The 16,464-nt window shown below is 40.0% G+C and overlaps 1 protein-coding gene across 2 annotated transcripts in view; it reads left to right on the plus strand.

Annotated features, from left to right (window-relative positions):
• exoc2 (exocyst complex component 2) overlaps positions 1-16,464 on the plus strand; it is a 332,668-nt gene that overhangs the window by 173,886 nt on the left and 142,318 nt on the right. For both annotated transcript variants that reach the window (XM_068055321.1, XM_068055329.1), the window contains exons 13-17: positions 899-1,023; positions 5,565-5,633; positions 5,769-5,926; positions 9,223-9,344; positions 14,457-14,518. In XM_068055321.1, the coding sequence (XP_067911422.1) occupies positions 899-1,023; positions 5,565-5,633; positions 5,769-5,926; positions 9,223-9,344; positions 14,457-14,518 (536 nt within the window). The remainder of the gene's footprint in view (positions 1-898; positions 1,024-5,564; positions 5,634-5,768; positions 5,927-9,222; positions 9,345-14,456; positions 14,519-16,464) is intronic.

Here is a 16,464-nt window from a genome sequence, read left to right on the forward strand (position 1 = left end):
ACTTAAACGGGGAACGACTGCAGAATTCCGAGGTGCAGAGGGATCTAGGTGTTCAAGTGCATGAGTCAAAGGTTAGTATGCAGGTACAGCAAGTAATAAAGAAGGCTAATGGAATGCTATCCTTTATTACGAGAGGAATTGAAAATAAAAGTAAGGATGTTATGCTTCAGTTATACAAGGCATTGGTGAGATCACGTTTCAAATACTGTGTGCAGTTTTGGTCTCCTTATTTAAGGAAGGATGTGAATGCATTGGAGGCAGTTCAGAGGAGGTTTACTAGGTTGATACTTGGAATGAGCGGGTTGTCCTATGAGGAAAGGTAGGAGAAACTGGGCTTGTTTTCACTGGAGTTTAGAAGAGTGAGGGAAGACTTGATTGAAGTATATAAGATCCTGAACAGTCATGACAGGGTGAATGTGGAGGGGATGTTTCCTCTTGTGGGTGAGTCCAGAACTAGGGCGCACTGTTTGAAAATTAGGGTCGCCCTTTTTGGACAGAGAGGAGGCGAATTTTTTTCTCAGAGGGTTGTGTGACTTTGGAATTCTCTGCCCTAGAAGGTGGTGGAGGCGGGGGTCATTGAATATTTTTAATGCGGAGGTAGATAGATTCTTGTTAGGCAAGAGAATCAAAGATTATCGGGGGTTGGTGGGAGTGTGGAATTCGAGACAGAAACCGATTATCCATGATCCTGTTGAATGGCGGAGCAGGCTGAATGCCTACTTCTGCTAATTCGTATGGTCGTATGGTACGTAAGTGACATTACGTGGCAAGAGTGGGTTCTGGATATAACTTACTGATAGGAAGGTCAGTTATCATTTTAGAGTTTTATCTAAAAAAGTAGTGATTGTTATTCTACGTATGTGCGTATATGCATTTTTGTTTTGTTTTTGTTTTGCAGCTTGGCGTTTTAAAGCCCCTCAGCCTGTAACTTTTGTTGACAATCTGACAGAAATTGTTATAAGCCAACTGCCCAATTTCTGGAAGCTTTGGATATCCTATGTTAATGGCAGCCTTTTCAGTGAGGTAAATGCACATCCATTTAACCTTGATTTAGAATCTTTGGAGGTATGTGTCATGATTAAAATCACCCAAACAGAAACGCTAACATTTTTTTATTTTTTAAAAAAGCAATTGCTGCTGCTCGTCTGCCTGGGTTAAGAGAAACCTGCCTTCTGTCACTCTTTGCCGTAGTAAAATTGTGTGTGTGGAGTGAGTGTTTATGTTTTCCCCCCACAATCTCTGTGCCCACACGCATGCTTACTTCTGTTGCTGGTGAAAGGATAATCACAAGGGAAGATGGGCACTGTTAAAATCACTAAGAATACAGACAGATGGCTGGCAGTGAAGATGCTTTCCCCTTCCCCTATCCCCCTCCCCCCACCCTTTTCATGAAATCTATATGCAGTATAAATAGGAGATAAATAGGAATGGCCTACTCTTTTTTTGCGTTTCTATGATAATGATCCTGGAGGCTCCATTTATTAGCAGGAGACAAGTTATGAATCAGCAGTAACAACAGGAAATGTTGGAACTACTCAGTAAGTCAGGCAGCTTCTGTGAAGAGAGAAACAAAGTTAACATTTCAGGTCCGTGATCTTTCGTCAGAACTGGAAAATGTTAGAGACGTAACAAATTTTAAGGAAGTACAGAGGCAGGGGAAGGAAGGAAAGAACAAAAGGGAAGATTTGCTATAGAGTGGAAGGCAGGAAAAATTAAATAACAGAAGGGATGGTGGTGCAATGCAAAAGGAGATGGTAATGGGATAAGTAAAGAAGCAAAAGATGGGTCGAGAGGAGGTATAAATGTGAATAGCAGAATCATTGCTTATAGCTGCTGTCTGGAATAATGGGGGCAATGGTTATGATCTGAAATTGTAACACTCGATGTTGAGTCCAGAAAGCTTGTATTTTCATTATTTCAGTATCATATACTGGATTTCCTGCTCATGATGTGGTCACCTCTACATTAAGGAGACCAATCGCAGGTTGAGCGACTGCTTTGCGGTATGCTTCTGTCCAGTCCGTAAGCGTGATCCCAAGCTTCTGATTGCCTTTCATTTCAAACCTCTGCCTCATTTCCACACTGACCTCTGAACTCAGCCTCCTACACTGTTTCAATAAAGCTCGAGGAACAGCATCTCACCTTTCGATTGGACTCTTAGTAGTCTTTTGGACTTGATATTGAGTTCAACAATTTCAGATTATAACCACTGCCCCCATTTTTTCTGACAGCAGCTGTTGATAATTCTGCTATTCCTATGTACATCTCTCTCTAGACCCATCTTTTGTTTTTTTTATATGTCCCAATATCATCTTTTGTCTTCCACCATCATCCCTTTTGTCATTTAATCTTTCGTGCTTTTCCACCTTATCACAGACATTCCCATTTGTTTTTTTCCCCTTACTCCTTTCACTGCTGCTCTACTTGCTTAAAACCTGTTACATCTCAAACATTTTCCAGTTCTGATGAAAAACCATCAACCTTCTTTAAGTTTCTTTCTCTCTCTGTAGATTCTGTATGACCTGTTGAATATTTCCAGCATCTAGAGTATTTTGCTTTTGTGTTATAGAGTCATAGAGAGATACAGCACTGAAACAGGCCCTTCGGCCCACCGAGTCTGTGCCGACCATCAACCACCCATTTATACTAATCCTACATTAATCCCATATTCCCTACCACATCCCCACCTTGCCTCAATTCTCCTACCACCTACCTACACTAGGGGCAATTTATAATGGCCAATTTACCTATCAACCTGCAAGTCTTTGGCTGTGGGAGGAAACCGGAGCACCGGGCGGAAACGTACGCGGTCACGGGGAGAACTTGTAAACTCCGCACAGGCAGTACCCAGAATTGGACCCGGGTCGCTGGAGCTGTGAGGCTGCGGTGCTAACCACTGCGCCACTGTGCCACCCTAAGCAGATGTTTGATCTCCAGATTCTCCTCTTCAAAGCCACTCGTTTTTCTTTCCTCTATAACAATTTAAATTGGTATTGGATCTTCCTACACTGAATATATATAAGTAGAACTATCGCCAGAAGGAGATATGGAGCACTTTTACCCTGGTGAGACAGGTTGGATAGCACATTAGCAGCAAAGCCAAAGCCACAGAGCTTCATGGGTGGGCATATCTTTGGTTGCATGTTTCAAATATAAGGAAAATTAACTTTTTAACCCTATAGATGTTGACCAGAGGTGAAATGAGATGAGAAAATATACTTCCGGTTCCAGATCCCATGTAGTTTAAAAACGCAGATAATTTTATCTAATAGCATATATTGCACCTCTATTGTTTTATTAAATTGCTGCATTTGTACTCAAATTAATTTGTAACTAGGACCTGCGTCTCTGCAGCCCACTCTGATTGATTCACACATCAAGAGACTGGTACATTGTACCAGTAACCTATTGAGTTGCTGCAACAAGTTACTAGGTAGTCCAAACACACTCAACATAAAGATTTATCATTTGTGGGATTTTTTTTTGGTCAGAGCTTTAACTTCACTGACTGAAAACATTAATGATGTGGAAGCAGCTGCAGTTTTAGATGAAGAATTTCAAAACCCATAAAGAGCCCTGTTTGGATTTTGTGGGCATCACCTGAGAAAACAGAGACAAGAGGGCTGAACTGTACAGAGCTCAGCACACGTGTGTTATAAAACACAAGAGGAAGATGGCAGCCGGCAAATCTTGTAAGGCAAATGTTGGAGGGAAGTGTAAACTTCATGTTTTTTTTTTAAAGCTGTTTGGACAGCGTTAAGTAAATTTCTTCAGGTGGACGTGGAATGGAGAAAACACATGTGCCAATGTCATCATTTAGTTTAAAAAATGCAACATGAGTCCAAACTTCTTGAATTAGTTATTCTCTTGATCTTGTTTATTTTTGTCTTTCTCTTCAGTTTGTTATAGATCGCCCTCCCCTCCCACACCATTTTGGCTGTTTTTAAACCAAACTGATTTGATCTTTCATGCTTTGTAATATTAAGTTTATGCTTTAAACTGATGTCATCATCTGTACATATTGCTGGAATTCAAAACTTGTACGAAGGGACTGTCACTTCATTGTATAACTTCTAGATTTAGAAGTAATATTTTCTTCATTTTCATATATTTCCCTTGGCTTTGCTTTCTAGGATTTGTTGGCTGCCACAGTGCAGTGAAAGCTCTAACCAAAAAATTCCTGTAAATGATGAACAATTGTGTTTAGAGTGATGCATAATTAAGCTGGCAGCAAAATGTGTGTGTGTCCCAGTCAGCCCCACATGGCATGAATATGAGGGCATTTTCGGTACTTCATTTTCTGTTAAGCCTACTATCCGTGCCATCTTCCTTTCTCATGACCAAATAGTGACTATCTCTTGGGGAGAAGTGGTGATGGGGTCTGTTTGTGGCCCAAGACGTACCAAGGTGATGCACATAGCAATGGAAATTAAAAGCCAAGTCACCCATCTGTGACAGACTTGATAGTCCAATACCTGAACCAGAGAGATTAGCAGTATTGTGGCGCACTGTTAACCATTGATGAGCTTGGCTAGCTCAAGAGTGGATCCTGGTGCTGGGATCTGGGATTCTTCTCAATGAGCTTCAGAAAACCCTGTAAGCCCATGCTTAACAGGTGGGACGGTCCTAGTTGGACATGCAACACAGAATGCTCTATACTGGTAAGCTGAGCAATTTTGGCCAGTTAAACCCTGTGTATATTTAGGGTTACTTAAGCCTTGATTGAATCAGCCTCAGCTCTTTGGACATAGCTGTGTCTCAGTGTGGAGGAAGTGTGCATTCTATTAGGGCAAACCAATTTCTCAGTAACTTGATTCAGATATTTTTAAACATAGTGATGGATTTCTTTGCATGTCAGATAACCAGCTGGTTTTGCTGGGTATTATAGAATATTATGACCACCGTACACCCATTAATCATTAACATAAAAGCAAATTAAAGTTTCCACGCAGCACCTTTAAAGTGATTTTAAGTTGATATCCTGTAGTTATCTTGAGGAATTGTGTGATTACTTTTCTTCTAACTGTTCTGAATATCAGATAACTTAGAGATAACTTATTGGAGCAACTAAGATATAATTTTGTTTCAGGTGCACTCTATAAACCAGTTAGATCTATAACTAACCATTCTGTAAAATTCCTCCTTCAGGAAAAAAAACTCCTTCATTTTAAAATGTTTCTCCCTTTAATTTTGTTCCTGCGGGGGAAAAAAAGGTAAATGCTGATCAATTATTTTGCTTGGTTTGTATTGCCTCTTTTGTTCATATCGAGCTAAGAAAACAGTTAATGGAATTTCTGCAGAATAGTAAATGACCAGTAGGTGTCACTGTGTATTGTTAATGTACAATGTTTATGGTTTTATAACACTATATTATACCAGACCCCTCTCATACATCAGTTTTTATTGTAGTTTTTCTTGCTTTAAGAAGTACGGTATGCAATATTCTGAAAATAGCTTCTATTTCTATGAGGAAGTGATTTCTTTTACTTGTATTTGTGCTTTCATATTTGCATTGCTTACATATGGATTGCATTTTAATTTTAATCTTCATCTGGTGACCAAAGACAGGTGAAAAATCAGGTCCAGTTGAGAAATTGAAGAAAAATGCCAGATCCCGACAAAATGACTTCAAGGTACAAAAAATGTTTGTTTTCACATGTTTTTATCATTTTCTGAAAGAGCAGCCAAAGCATTTTATTTTTTAAATAGGGGAGAAAAATCCTAGTGTACTAGCAGAAGTGATGCATTGAATTTCTTTTTATATATAGAAAATGATTCAAGAGGTCATAAATTCGCTTGTGAAACTTATCCGAGGAGCTCTTCTGCCATCCAGCATAGCTGAGATAGAGCTGAGGCAATATGGAGGATGGGAAGCAAAAATGGAACTTTCAGGCCAGTGGCTAACCCACATTATTCATACTCTGAGGTAAACAGGGTTTGCAAATACTGTGATGTTGCTGTCTGATGGTGAAATTATACACGTAAGCTGCTCTATTCTAATAACATGAACTTTTGAGAATTTAAATTTTAATAACCTCTGCATTATTGGGGAATTAAAAGTATTAATGTGTGAGCACATCATTCCCATTCTCTGCTACATGTTGCAATTCTGATGTACAGCACTGCACAATTAACAGAACTTTCTGAATCTCTTGTGGCTGCGGATTGATAAATATTGTGTCAATAATTTCACACCACAGAACCACAACTATCCAGTTTCAAATTATCCAATTTAGCACTAACTTCTATGAGAGTGTAGTTCCCTCTATTTTCTCACCAGTCCCACTGATCTCTCCAGACCATTCAATACCTGTATCTGGGAGCGAGGGTAGGTATTCTGTTCCTGGACCGCCAGCAGGGATGCTCAACTCAGCTGCTGAGAAATGTGTGCAGGAGTTTGATATTGAAGGTGCTGTGAACATCTGCCTAACTGCTCACAACAGAGAGCTGAGATTGATAGATTAGTGGCATGGCAGATTGAGCATCTATCTCTGAGAATGGCACATGCATATTGGTGTTCTGTTAACTTCAGAAGAGCAAAGAAATGTCAAAAGCTTAATAAAGTTTCATTATCACTGTAAATTTTACATTTTTAAAAAAAAGGAATGTTACAATTTGTTTCTGATCATCATTTCCCCTAGATATACAGCTATTAATTTATATAAATGCATTCCAGGATTTCTGTAGGGTTTACCTAACTAAGAAAAATCTTTAAATTAAACTTACACATTATGACTTCGGGATGGCTTGAGGATGTTGTACACTACAATCTATCTGTCTAAAAGTCAGTGATATTTTCACACCAGCTTGATTCTTTTCTAGGAAAACAAGAAAAGCTAGTTTTAACATATGAAATATGACACCTGTATGTGTGTGCCAATTTTAAACTATCATGTTCTTATATAAAATTCTCATTAATTAAAGCAAAAGCAATTAAGTCTCCCCCATGATTGCCAAATATGTTTGTTTGCTTTTATAAAGTTAATGTCACATGAAATAAGTTCATGTTATCATTGACTTCTTTTTCAGTGACTCTTTTGTTTGTGACACAGATCATATGAAATACTCCAGTTCCGGTTTCCCCAATAGCTGGAATGCTATAGTTAGCACACAAACAGTAGCCAAATCTTATTTGCTATTTGTTATCCTTTACGTTTATGTGTTACGTAAACGGTGCAGCTGACAATACTTGCTAGATTTTTCACATGCAACCCTTGAAATCTTCCATTCCTTGTATAAGAGTACAACCACATCAACATGTGTAATTTTTCTTACAGCATCAGTGAACAGTACGCCTCTTCTGTTAGTGAGTGAGCTTTCCTGCAATAAAGTTTGGTCTTGGCTCATTTTCTCTTTTACAAGTTCACTTTTGTTTTTGCCTTGCCCACCCCCGCCCTTTTTAAAATTTGCTCCAATATTTTTCGAAATTTTTATTAACTATAGGAAGGCTTTTTCTTGTAGCTTTCTTATGTTTCGTGTGATTTATACAAATTTTGTCAACGCTTCCAGGCAGATTCAAGAAAGAGACTAGTATCTTTAGCAATCTATGAATATAGGATGGTTGATGTAGAGGTTTACAAATTTGATCCAGATCATGTCTTATGTAGACACTTGAATTCTTCAGTGGAACAGTCACCAAGCAGCATAGACAGAAAGTGTCCTCAGATTTAGTGCTTTGAATGAAATTTGCCCCATTATCACTTGCAAAGTTGGCATCTATGCTGGAATTCTGTGAGTGTAACTTGCCCACCATGAGTAGGACCTCAGTTTTTAGTGCAGCTTGCTCCTGCTAGTCAAGACACACTGCACACTAAATGATATGCCTTTCCAGGAAACCAACGCTTACGATGCTGTATGGTCTCCTAATTGTTCTAACTTGTTACTGGAAACTCATAGAAAATGCAACATTTTGGATGTTGACCCTGTAGAGCTCTTTGGATCCACAATACATGAATGTTTAGGTTCCACAAAGAATTACACAAAGCAGTGGCCAAATGGTATCTTAGCACTGCTAACACTGAAATCAGATCAATGAAATTCTCCATAATTCAATGGAGGCCACTTCAATTTTAAAGGAAACAAGACTGTTGATTGTGTGTAGTGCATGTAGCTTGGTCAGCATGAGCAGGATGCATTAACATTTACATGCTACTCCTTCCAGCCAAATTGTGCTCTCTGAATTCCTCTAACTCCAAAAAACATGACAGTCTAATTTTTCCATTCTGTCCGATGTGAATTTGAAAAAATTCAAGTCCACAATAAGGATATAATCACATTGAATTATTACATCTTCATTGCTGAAGCTGTACCCTAAGGAATTTTGTTTTGATTTTATGCCAACTGTTAAGCTCAAGCCAATCCAACATTTGAAAGTATTAAGGACAGATTGTTCTATTTAGATTCTAGTTGCAACTTTTGTGTGTAGATTTCTACCTTTTTATTGTTCTCCCTCTTAGTGATGTAGTAGTGTAGTAATTTTGTTGCTGAACTAGTAATCCCGATGCCTGGACTAATAAACAGTGAATGTGAGTTCAAATCTCACCATGCCAGTTTGAGAATTTAAATTTGTTGGCAAAAAATCCAAGGGCAGATGAGATTAAGGTTTTCTACACAGGGAGATGTCATGACCTGGAATGCACTGCCTCAGAGTGGTGGAAGCAGATTCAATCGTAACTTTCAGAAGGGAATATGCTTAAAAAGAAAAAAATACAGGACTATGAGAAAAGAGCATGTGAATAGGGCTAATTGGATAGCTCTTTCAAAGAGTTGGCACAGTGGGCCAAATGACTTCCACCTGCGCTGTATAATTTTATGATACCTCTGTGCTCATTGGTTCTCTGAACATTCTCCACCCTTAACCTTGTTCCTCCTTGGCTTCAAATACATTATTTTCTATTCTGGTCCTCCCCCATGTTGAAAAGAACTGATTCTTTGAGTGCTCTCAATCTCCTGACTTCTCTGACAATCCTTCCTTGTATTATCTACAGCCTTTTAAATCCTAAAATTGGCATCAGCTACAGCTTGATTGCTGTTTTTTCTGCTGGGATTCCTTTTTTTGTGATTCTGACTTGACCAATCATTTTAGGTTGACAGCATTGTGCAATTTAACTTTATTGCAAATTGTTCTTAACCAACCTTTTGTAATTTTCCAGTCTATAGATTTGTTGTAAAATCGAAGCTGTTGTCTTATTCCTAATTCTTTTATTTTTGATTGAATGACAGACTTAACTATGAGTCTTTGACTGCACTGGAAATACCAAATGATCTCCTGCAAGCGATTCAGGAACTAATCTTAGATTTACGAGTGCATTGTCTGATCATTACGTTACAGCAGACGGCTGATGGTAAGAACAAAGAGTACATCTTTTAATTCCCCCATCCCATTCTTATTCCCACTCCTTACTTGAGTAAATCCTGACCTCAGTCAGACTATCATAGAGGCATATTCTGAGCAAACATTAAGGCCTGGAATTTTCTCAGCTGCTCCCATCCGCTGCTGTAATGCAGTGACAAACATAAAGGGGGTTTCCACAACACCTTTGGCAAAGTTATGGCACTGGACTGGCAGCACCTCCAATGAAATTCCAAATCTAAGTACCTCCCCACAGAAAAGAAGGGAACTTTTAAAATACTTAAGTACTAAATATTTAATATATGTAAGTTGGATGCAAATCACATAAGTAGTCCAAATAATACAGTGGCTCTATGTTGAAAGCTTAATAGAAGGCAATCATAATTAGTTTGAGTTCTGATGAAGGTTCACTGACCTGAAACGTTAACTCTGCTTCTCTCTCCACAGATGCTGCCAGACTTGCTGAGTATTTCCAGCATTTCTGTTTTTATTTCAGATTTCCAACATCTGCAGTATTTTGCTTTTATTTATCATAATTAGTCGTTTGGTAGTACAGAATTTGAGTATTGCTGAAAACAGAGACATTCGTCGAAGCTTTTCATTTTGCGCTTATCAGGACAATTTACAAAAGTACCAATGTAAGGAAAGCAACAAACTTATACTGTATGAGAAGAGAGTGCTGATCGGTTGGCAAGTGGACTCTGATTGGTAGAGACGTTGTCATGGAGAATGCACCAGTTTATGGTGACTGACTGTTAACTGCCAAGCTTTGTTTGAAATTTAAACCAGGCAGCTTGACTGATCAAGGTATTGTCCTGAGGAATGAACCAGCGAATGGCTGTCACTTATTTTGTTTAGCTGAAACAGGCGCTAAGTAATTATTTGCTAAATAATCCTCAGTGTGCTAAGAACTACGCTGACAACCAATTTAAGATTGTCAGTCGGGCTCGCAGTGCGGCCTATTTGCGCGTACTGGAAGCTACATACGCTAACACACATTTAAAAAACATGTACACACATTGGCCAGTATTTTGTTAGCATTTGCTATTTATTTATTTTTTTTATTTAGAGATACAGCACTGAAACAAGCCCTTCGGCCCACCGAGTATGTGCTGACCATCGACCACACATTTATACTAATCCTACATTAATCCCATATTCCTACCACATCCCCACCTTCCCTCAATTCCCCTACCACCTACCTATACTAGGGGCAATTTATAATGGCCAATTTACCTATCAACCTGCAAGTCTTTGGCTGTGGGAGGAAACTGGAGCACCCGGCGAAAACCCACGCAGTCACAGGGAGAACTTGCAAACTCCACACAGTCAGTACCCAGATTCGAACCCGGGTCACTGGAGCTGTGAGGCTGCGGTGCTAACCACTGCGCCACTGTGCCGCCTGTGCATCCGTACCCCCCAAATACTTCTATTCTTCCACATCACCCATTCAAAGCATAATTATTACTTAAACTTTTTTAACCTAGTGGTACCACCTCACATTTATTGACATTAAATTCTATCTAGGGTACTGTAGCATAGTGATTATGTTACTGGACTAGTAATCCAGACTCCTGGACTATTGATCCAAACCTGAATTTAAATCCCATCAGGGCAGTTTGAGAATTTTAACTTTTTTTTTTAAACTCATCATTTTTCATTGTTGGAAATAGACAACACATTCACTAATGTACTTGAGGGAAGGTAACCTGCCTTCTATACTTGGTTTGTTATGTGACTCCAGTTGCAGACCAGTGCAATTGACCCTGAACGGCCCTCTGAAGTGGCTTAGCAAGCCGCACCGATTTATCAAACTTTATCAAGGCTAAAACCAAAATTCTATCTGCCATTATACTGCCCTTCTATAATCTTTTCAATATCTTCTTGCAGCTTCCTTTAGTACTCAGAATAGTTTACTATGCCTCATATTTTAGTATCATCTGCAAATTTAGATGCTGCTCCCTTTAGCGAGCCGTACATCCAAATCATCGATGTACACAGTACAAGGCAGCAGTCCTCCATCAGAGTCCTGTGGCACCCATTCCCGATCTCTCTCAGAAGCTTTCCTTATGTATTTGATCATATTTAAAATATCAAAATAAATTTGCTTGATATTTTAAACTTAAAATGAGGTCTGATGTAATCATCTGCTTTCAAAGACGAGACTGAGATCTTATGGAGGTATTGGATAAAACCAGTAGCTCATAGTACTCCACAACAAGCCATCTTCTTAAACCCCCTCCCCTGCCTCTTCCTACTTATCTCTAACAAGTGCGAGAAGCTCATGGACATCTTTGTTACTAAAATTGAGACCATCTGTTCAGCTGCTCCTGCCACTTCCCTCTTGTTCCCTAGCCCACCAATCCAAACAACTCTAAGGTTCACCCCACCCTAGCCATGAACTTGCATCTTTTCTTTCCTATCTTCCTCTCTGAGATCATCTTGCCCATGAAACCTACCTCCTTCTCCCTCAACCCTGTTCCCACCAAATTGCTGACCACCCAATTTCCTCTCCTCGTCCCAGTATTAGCTGATATTGTTGATGGTTTCTTCTCCTCAGATACTGTCCCCCTCCCCTTCAAATGTGCCATCCTTGCACCTCTCCTCAAAAAATCCACCTTTGACCATGGCTCTGTACTTATAAACTATTGCCCATCTCCAACCTCTCTTTCCTGTCCAATGTCGACTGCCAAATCTGTGCCTACCTTTTCCTCAACTCCATGATTGAACCCCTCCCACAGCACTGAAATGGCCCTAATCAAAGTTGCAAATAATATCCTACATGACTGACCATGGTAATCTGTCCCTCCTCATCCTTCGCAACCTGTCTGCAGCCTTTGACACATTTGGCCACACCATCCTCCTCCAATGCTTTTCTTCCATTGTTCAGCTGCGTGGAATTGCTCTTGCCTGGCTCCATTTTTATCTATCCAGTCGTAGTCAGAGAAGCACCTGCAATGGCTTCTCTTCCTGCTTCTGCACTGTCAGCTCTGTAGGCGCCCAAGGATCTACCCTTGGGCCCTCAGTGACATCATATGAAAACATGCCAGGTTCCGCATGGCCATCTACCTCTCCAGCATCTCACTTGACCCTTCCACTGCCTCTGATTTGGCTGGTATCCAGTACTGGATAAGCAGAGGTTTTCTCCAATTAAATATTGGGAAGATCAAAGCCATTGTCTTCTGTCGCTGCCCATGATCCCATATCCTCTCCATCACCATGACCTACTTCCACCTGTGTAATATCACCATTCTCTGTCCCGCCTTGGCTCATATGCTGCTGAAATACTCATGGATACCCTTGTTACCTCTAGACTTGACTATACTAATTCACTTCATGGCTGACCTCCCAACCTGCACCCTCCATAAAGTTGAGCTTATCTAAAACTTTGCTGCTCGTATCCTAACTCGCACCAAGTCCTATTCACACGTCACTCCAGCGCTTGCTGACCTTCATTGGCTCCCAATCCAGCAATAGCAATTTTAAAATTCTTGTCACTGTTTTCAAATCCTTCCACGGCCTCGCCCCTCCCTATCTCTGTAATCTCCCCCAGTCCTATAACTGCCTGCAATTTCAGCACTCCTCCAATTCTGGCCTCTTGCGAAACCCTGATTTTTATCACCCCATCGTTGTTGAATGTTTCTTCAGCTGCCTCGGCCCTAAACTTTAGAATTCCCTCTTTAAACCTCCCTGACTCTCTACTTCTCTCTTCTCATTTAAGATGCTCCTTAAAACCTACCTCTTTGAATAAACTTTTGGTCACCTGTCTGGATAATATGACTTGGTGTCACATTTTATTTGATAATGCTTTAGTGAAGTGTCTCAATGTTTTACTGCAAAGGCAAGTTGTTGTTAGACGATTTATTGTTCAGAAAGCAAATAAACTGAGTAAAACAGAGAATGAAGGAAACATTCAGTAGGCCAGGTAACATCTATGGAGAAAATAGAGGTATTAACTTTTCAGCTCAAAACAGTTTTGACAAAGGGTCCACACCCATTAATTCTTCTGTTGTTTCCATGGGGTTTGTTGTTCATTTACTCGAGTGTTACTGAAAGTTTGCCTAGATATTAAAGCAAGGATAGGTACGGTTAAAGATATGCACAATTATTCTCACTTATGAGAGTGATTTAATATACAAGAGCCAAAATAATTTAGATAAGCAAGCTAGTAAAGGCCTAAAAAGTAACGGTTTCCTGTCTATATATTAAATCTATACATTCAATAGATTTTTGACAAATTAAAATAGATGGTTGTCTCATTTCTAGTTTACAAAATAAAATAGTAATGTTTTGTTTCTAAAACTGATACACACAAAGGGCTGAATTTTCCTGGCCCCTCGATGCCGCGGGTCGCAGTGCGGGGGCTAGTAAAATTCTGCGGGGAGAGGCCTGCCTCGACCCGCGATGCCGAGAAGGGCCCGCCACATGTTACCCCGAGAACCTGTGGGGGGGGGGGGGGGTGGTAAAAATTTCAGGACGGGAGGGGTGGAGGAGCGGGCAAATCAATTTTTATTTGATGTGGGAACGGTGGGAACGGGTTGAAGGGCAAAAGATTGAAGGTTGGGGGGGTGGAATTTCGGGTATTTGAAAAATCAATTGATGGTCATTTAGGGCACTTAATTTTATATTTAATAAAAAGCAATAATGTTTTCCCTTTAAAAAGTAAAAGTAATTGTAAGGGTTTAAAGCCCTTTAAAAATGGCGCCGGCGCAGTGGCGCCAGACGCCGTTGCCGGGGACGCAGCAGTCACCCCCTCTACGTCTTTGGGGGTGGCCACTCCACTTCCTCTTTAAATGAGCCCCGCATGGAATATCGCGGGGGCTCGGCACCGGCTGCTGAATGCGGGCATGCCGCTGTGATTAAAGGGCGCCATGCAAATAAAATTCAGCCCAAAATAATTGGTCTTGTTTGAATGGTATTGTTTATCCTGGCTATGAATACAAATGTGTACTTTAAAGGTCATATGTTTTCAGAGAATGTAATAGTTTGTTTTACCTTTTACATTGAAAAGTACAGTTGTTGAGATTGTGATAATCAAGGATTAATCTGGATCTCCCTCTCATATTGAAATGCATGTCCTAAATTTTTAAAAAATCTTTTGTAGATGTTAAGAGACTTGCAGAAAAAGAAGACTGGGTTGTTGACAATGAAGGAACCACTTCTTTGGTTAGTATTAATGGTGGTCTGATTAGGACCTTCCCTTGGGAGAAAAAGCATGTGTAAAGCAATTATTGATTAACGTTGTACATACTGCGTGGAAGGAATGTGCTTAATAGCTTGAATGGCTGCCATTCTATCTATTCTCACATTCTCAAGCCCCTTTACAAGAATTTATCTAATCGACCAATTTGCATTATTTTTTTCGCCTTTGGTGTCTATACCTAATTTTCTTGCATTTTGCCCAGCTTCCTCCTATAGATAATTTCAGTGGCCCTATTTGCATGAAAGTATCACATTACCTGAACTCCCTTTATGTTGAATTAATCTTTCTATTGTGTTATTGACCTATAAATCCTTTTTAGTGCGTTGCAGTGTTTATTTACTTCACAAGCATTATGCATGGTGGTATAAATTGGCTTCCCTCAAAAACAAATTCAGTACTGCTTCCATCAGGGTGAAACATTCAATGTGAGGCACCTAGTAATTGACGATTATGCCATGTCACTTGTCAAGATGTGTTGTATTATTTAAAAATATAATTTCAAGATTCTGCAAAACAGTATTTATCTGATCATTGCTGTAAAATCATAGCCAGCTCCCTGTTGGCTGTGAGATTTTATTACCCTGACACAATAATTTAATCATTGTAATTCTGTGCGCTGACATTAAGTGATACTTTGTAATGATTTTGTGCAAAACTAAAGTAGTACTTTAGGGGAATGGGTTTGTCACAGAATCACAGAATTGTTACAGTGCAGAAGGAAGCTATTCAGTCCATCGTGTCTATACTGACTCTCCGAAGAAGCAATTCCCTCGGTTCCAATCCCCTGCCTTCTCCCCATAACCCTGCACATTCGTCTTTTTGATGTAACTGTCTAATTCCCTTTTGAATGTTTCAATTGAACCTGCCTCCATCATGTTCTCAGGCAACGCATTCCAGAACTTAACCACTCGCTGCATGAAAACATTTTTCCTCATGTCACTTTTGCTTCTCTTACCAAATACTTTAAATCTGTTGTCATGCAGGCCCCCACCTGCCAAAAGTGAGGCACGTATATTTCACTACATGCACATTAAATTTTAAAATTGTTGCTGGGAAGAAAAGAAGGCCTATTACATGGGGTTGCCAAGCCCCTGACTGGAAAGACATTTTTTTCATACTAGCAGACAGTGTTGGAACAAAGGAGCCAGTCCCTGATCCCCAATACACAGAAGAGACCTGGTCAAACCAGTCAGTCACGTGAACGCCTACTGGCCAACTAGGGAAGTTTTAAATTGGAGAAACAGTATTGGAACTCGGAAAGCTGTTTGCTCCTGAATTGAAAAGAGCCTCTCCTGCCTGCTCTCATCTCTTTCTCACGGAACAGAAGATCCATTGAAGACACATGAACCCCAAGAGAGAAAAGCCTCCTACAGTGAACAAGGTTTAAGAAGAATACTGGGCCCCAATGAAAAGCAAGACTACCTACAATCAAGGACTCTACAGTGAGCTTGAAGCACAGTAACAAACCCCCTTCAGAGATTGCCTCAAACTTTTTCACTTTGCTTCTCTTCTTTTCTGTCCCTATTTGCATGTGTGTATTGCATGTGCATGCCAGTGTGGGGCCCGGCGTGTATCCGTAGGCGTTAACCGAATTAAGTTCTAATAAATTTCATTTTTCTTCTTTAAACGTAAGAAAGCCTGTTTGTGCTCATTTCTTTGCCTTATAATTGGAAAGCGGTGAGCAAGGATTCACCAAGGGGGAGCTCAGAACACTGTGTTTAAAAACAAAACCCTGTTACAGTAAGACTGGGTGAAGGCTGAAAGAGACCCCTAGACACCTTTCTCATGTGGTTGTAACACTCTGCCCTCTTGTTCTCGATGCTTTCATGAGTGGGAACAGTTTTTCTCCATCTACTCTGTCCAGACCCCTCATAATTTTGAATACCTCTATCAAATCACCTCTCAGCCT

The sequence above is a fragment of the Heterodontus francisci genome, chromosome 2 (genome assembly GCF_036365525.1).
Source record: "Heterodontus francisci isolate sHetFra1 chromosome 2, sHetFra1.hap1, whole genome shotgun sequence".
Lineage (NCBI taxonomy): Eukaryota > Metazoa > Chordata > Chondrichthyes > Heterodontiformes > Heterodontidae > Heterodontus > Heterodontus francisci.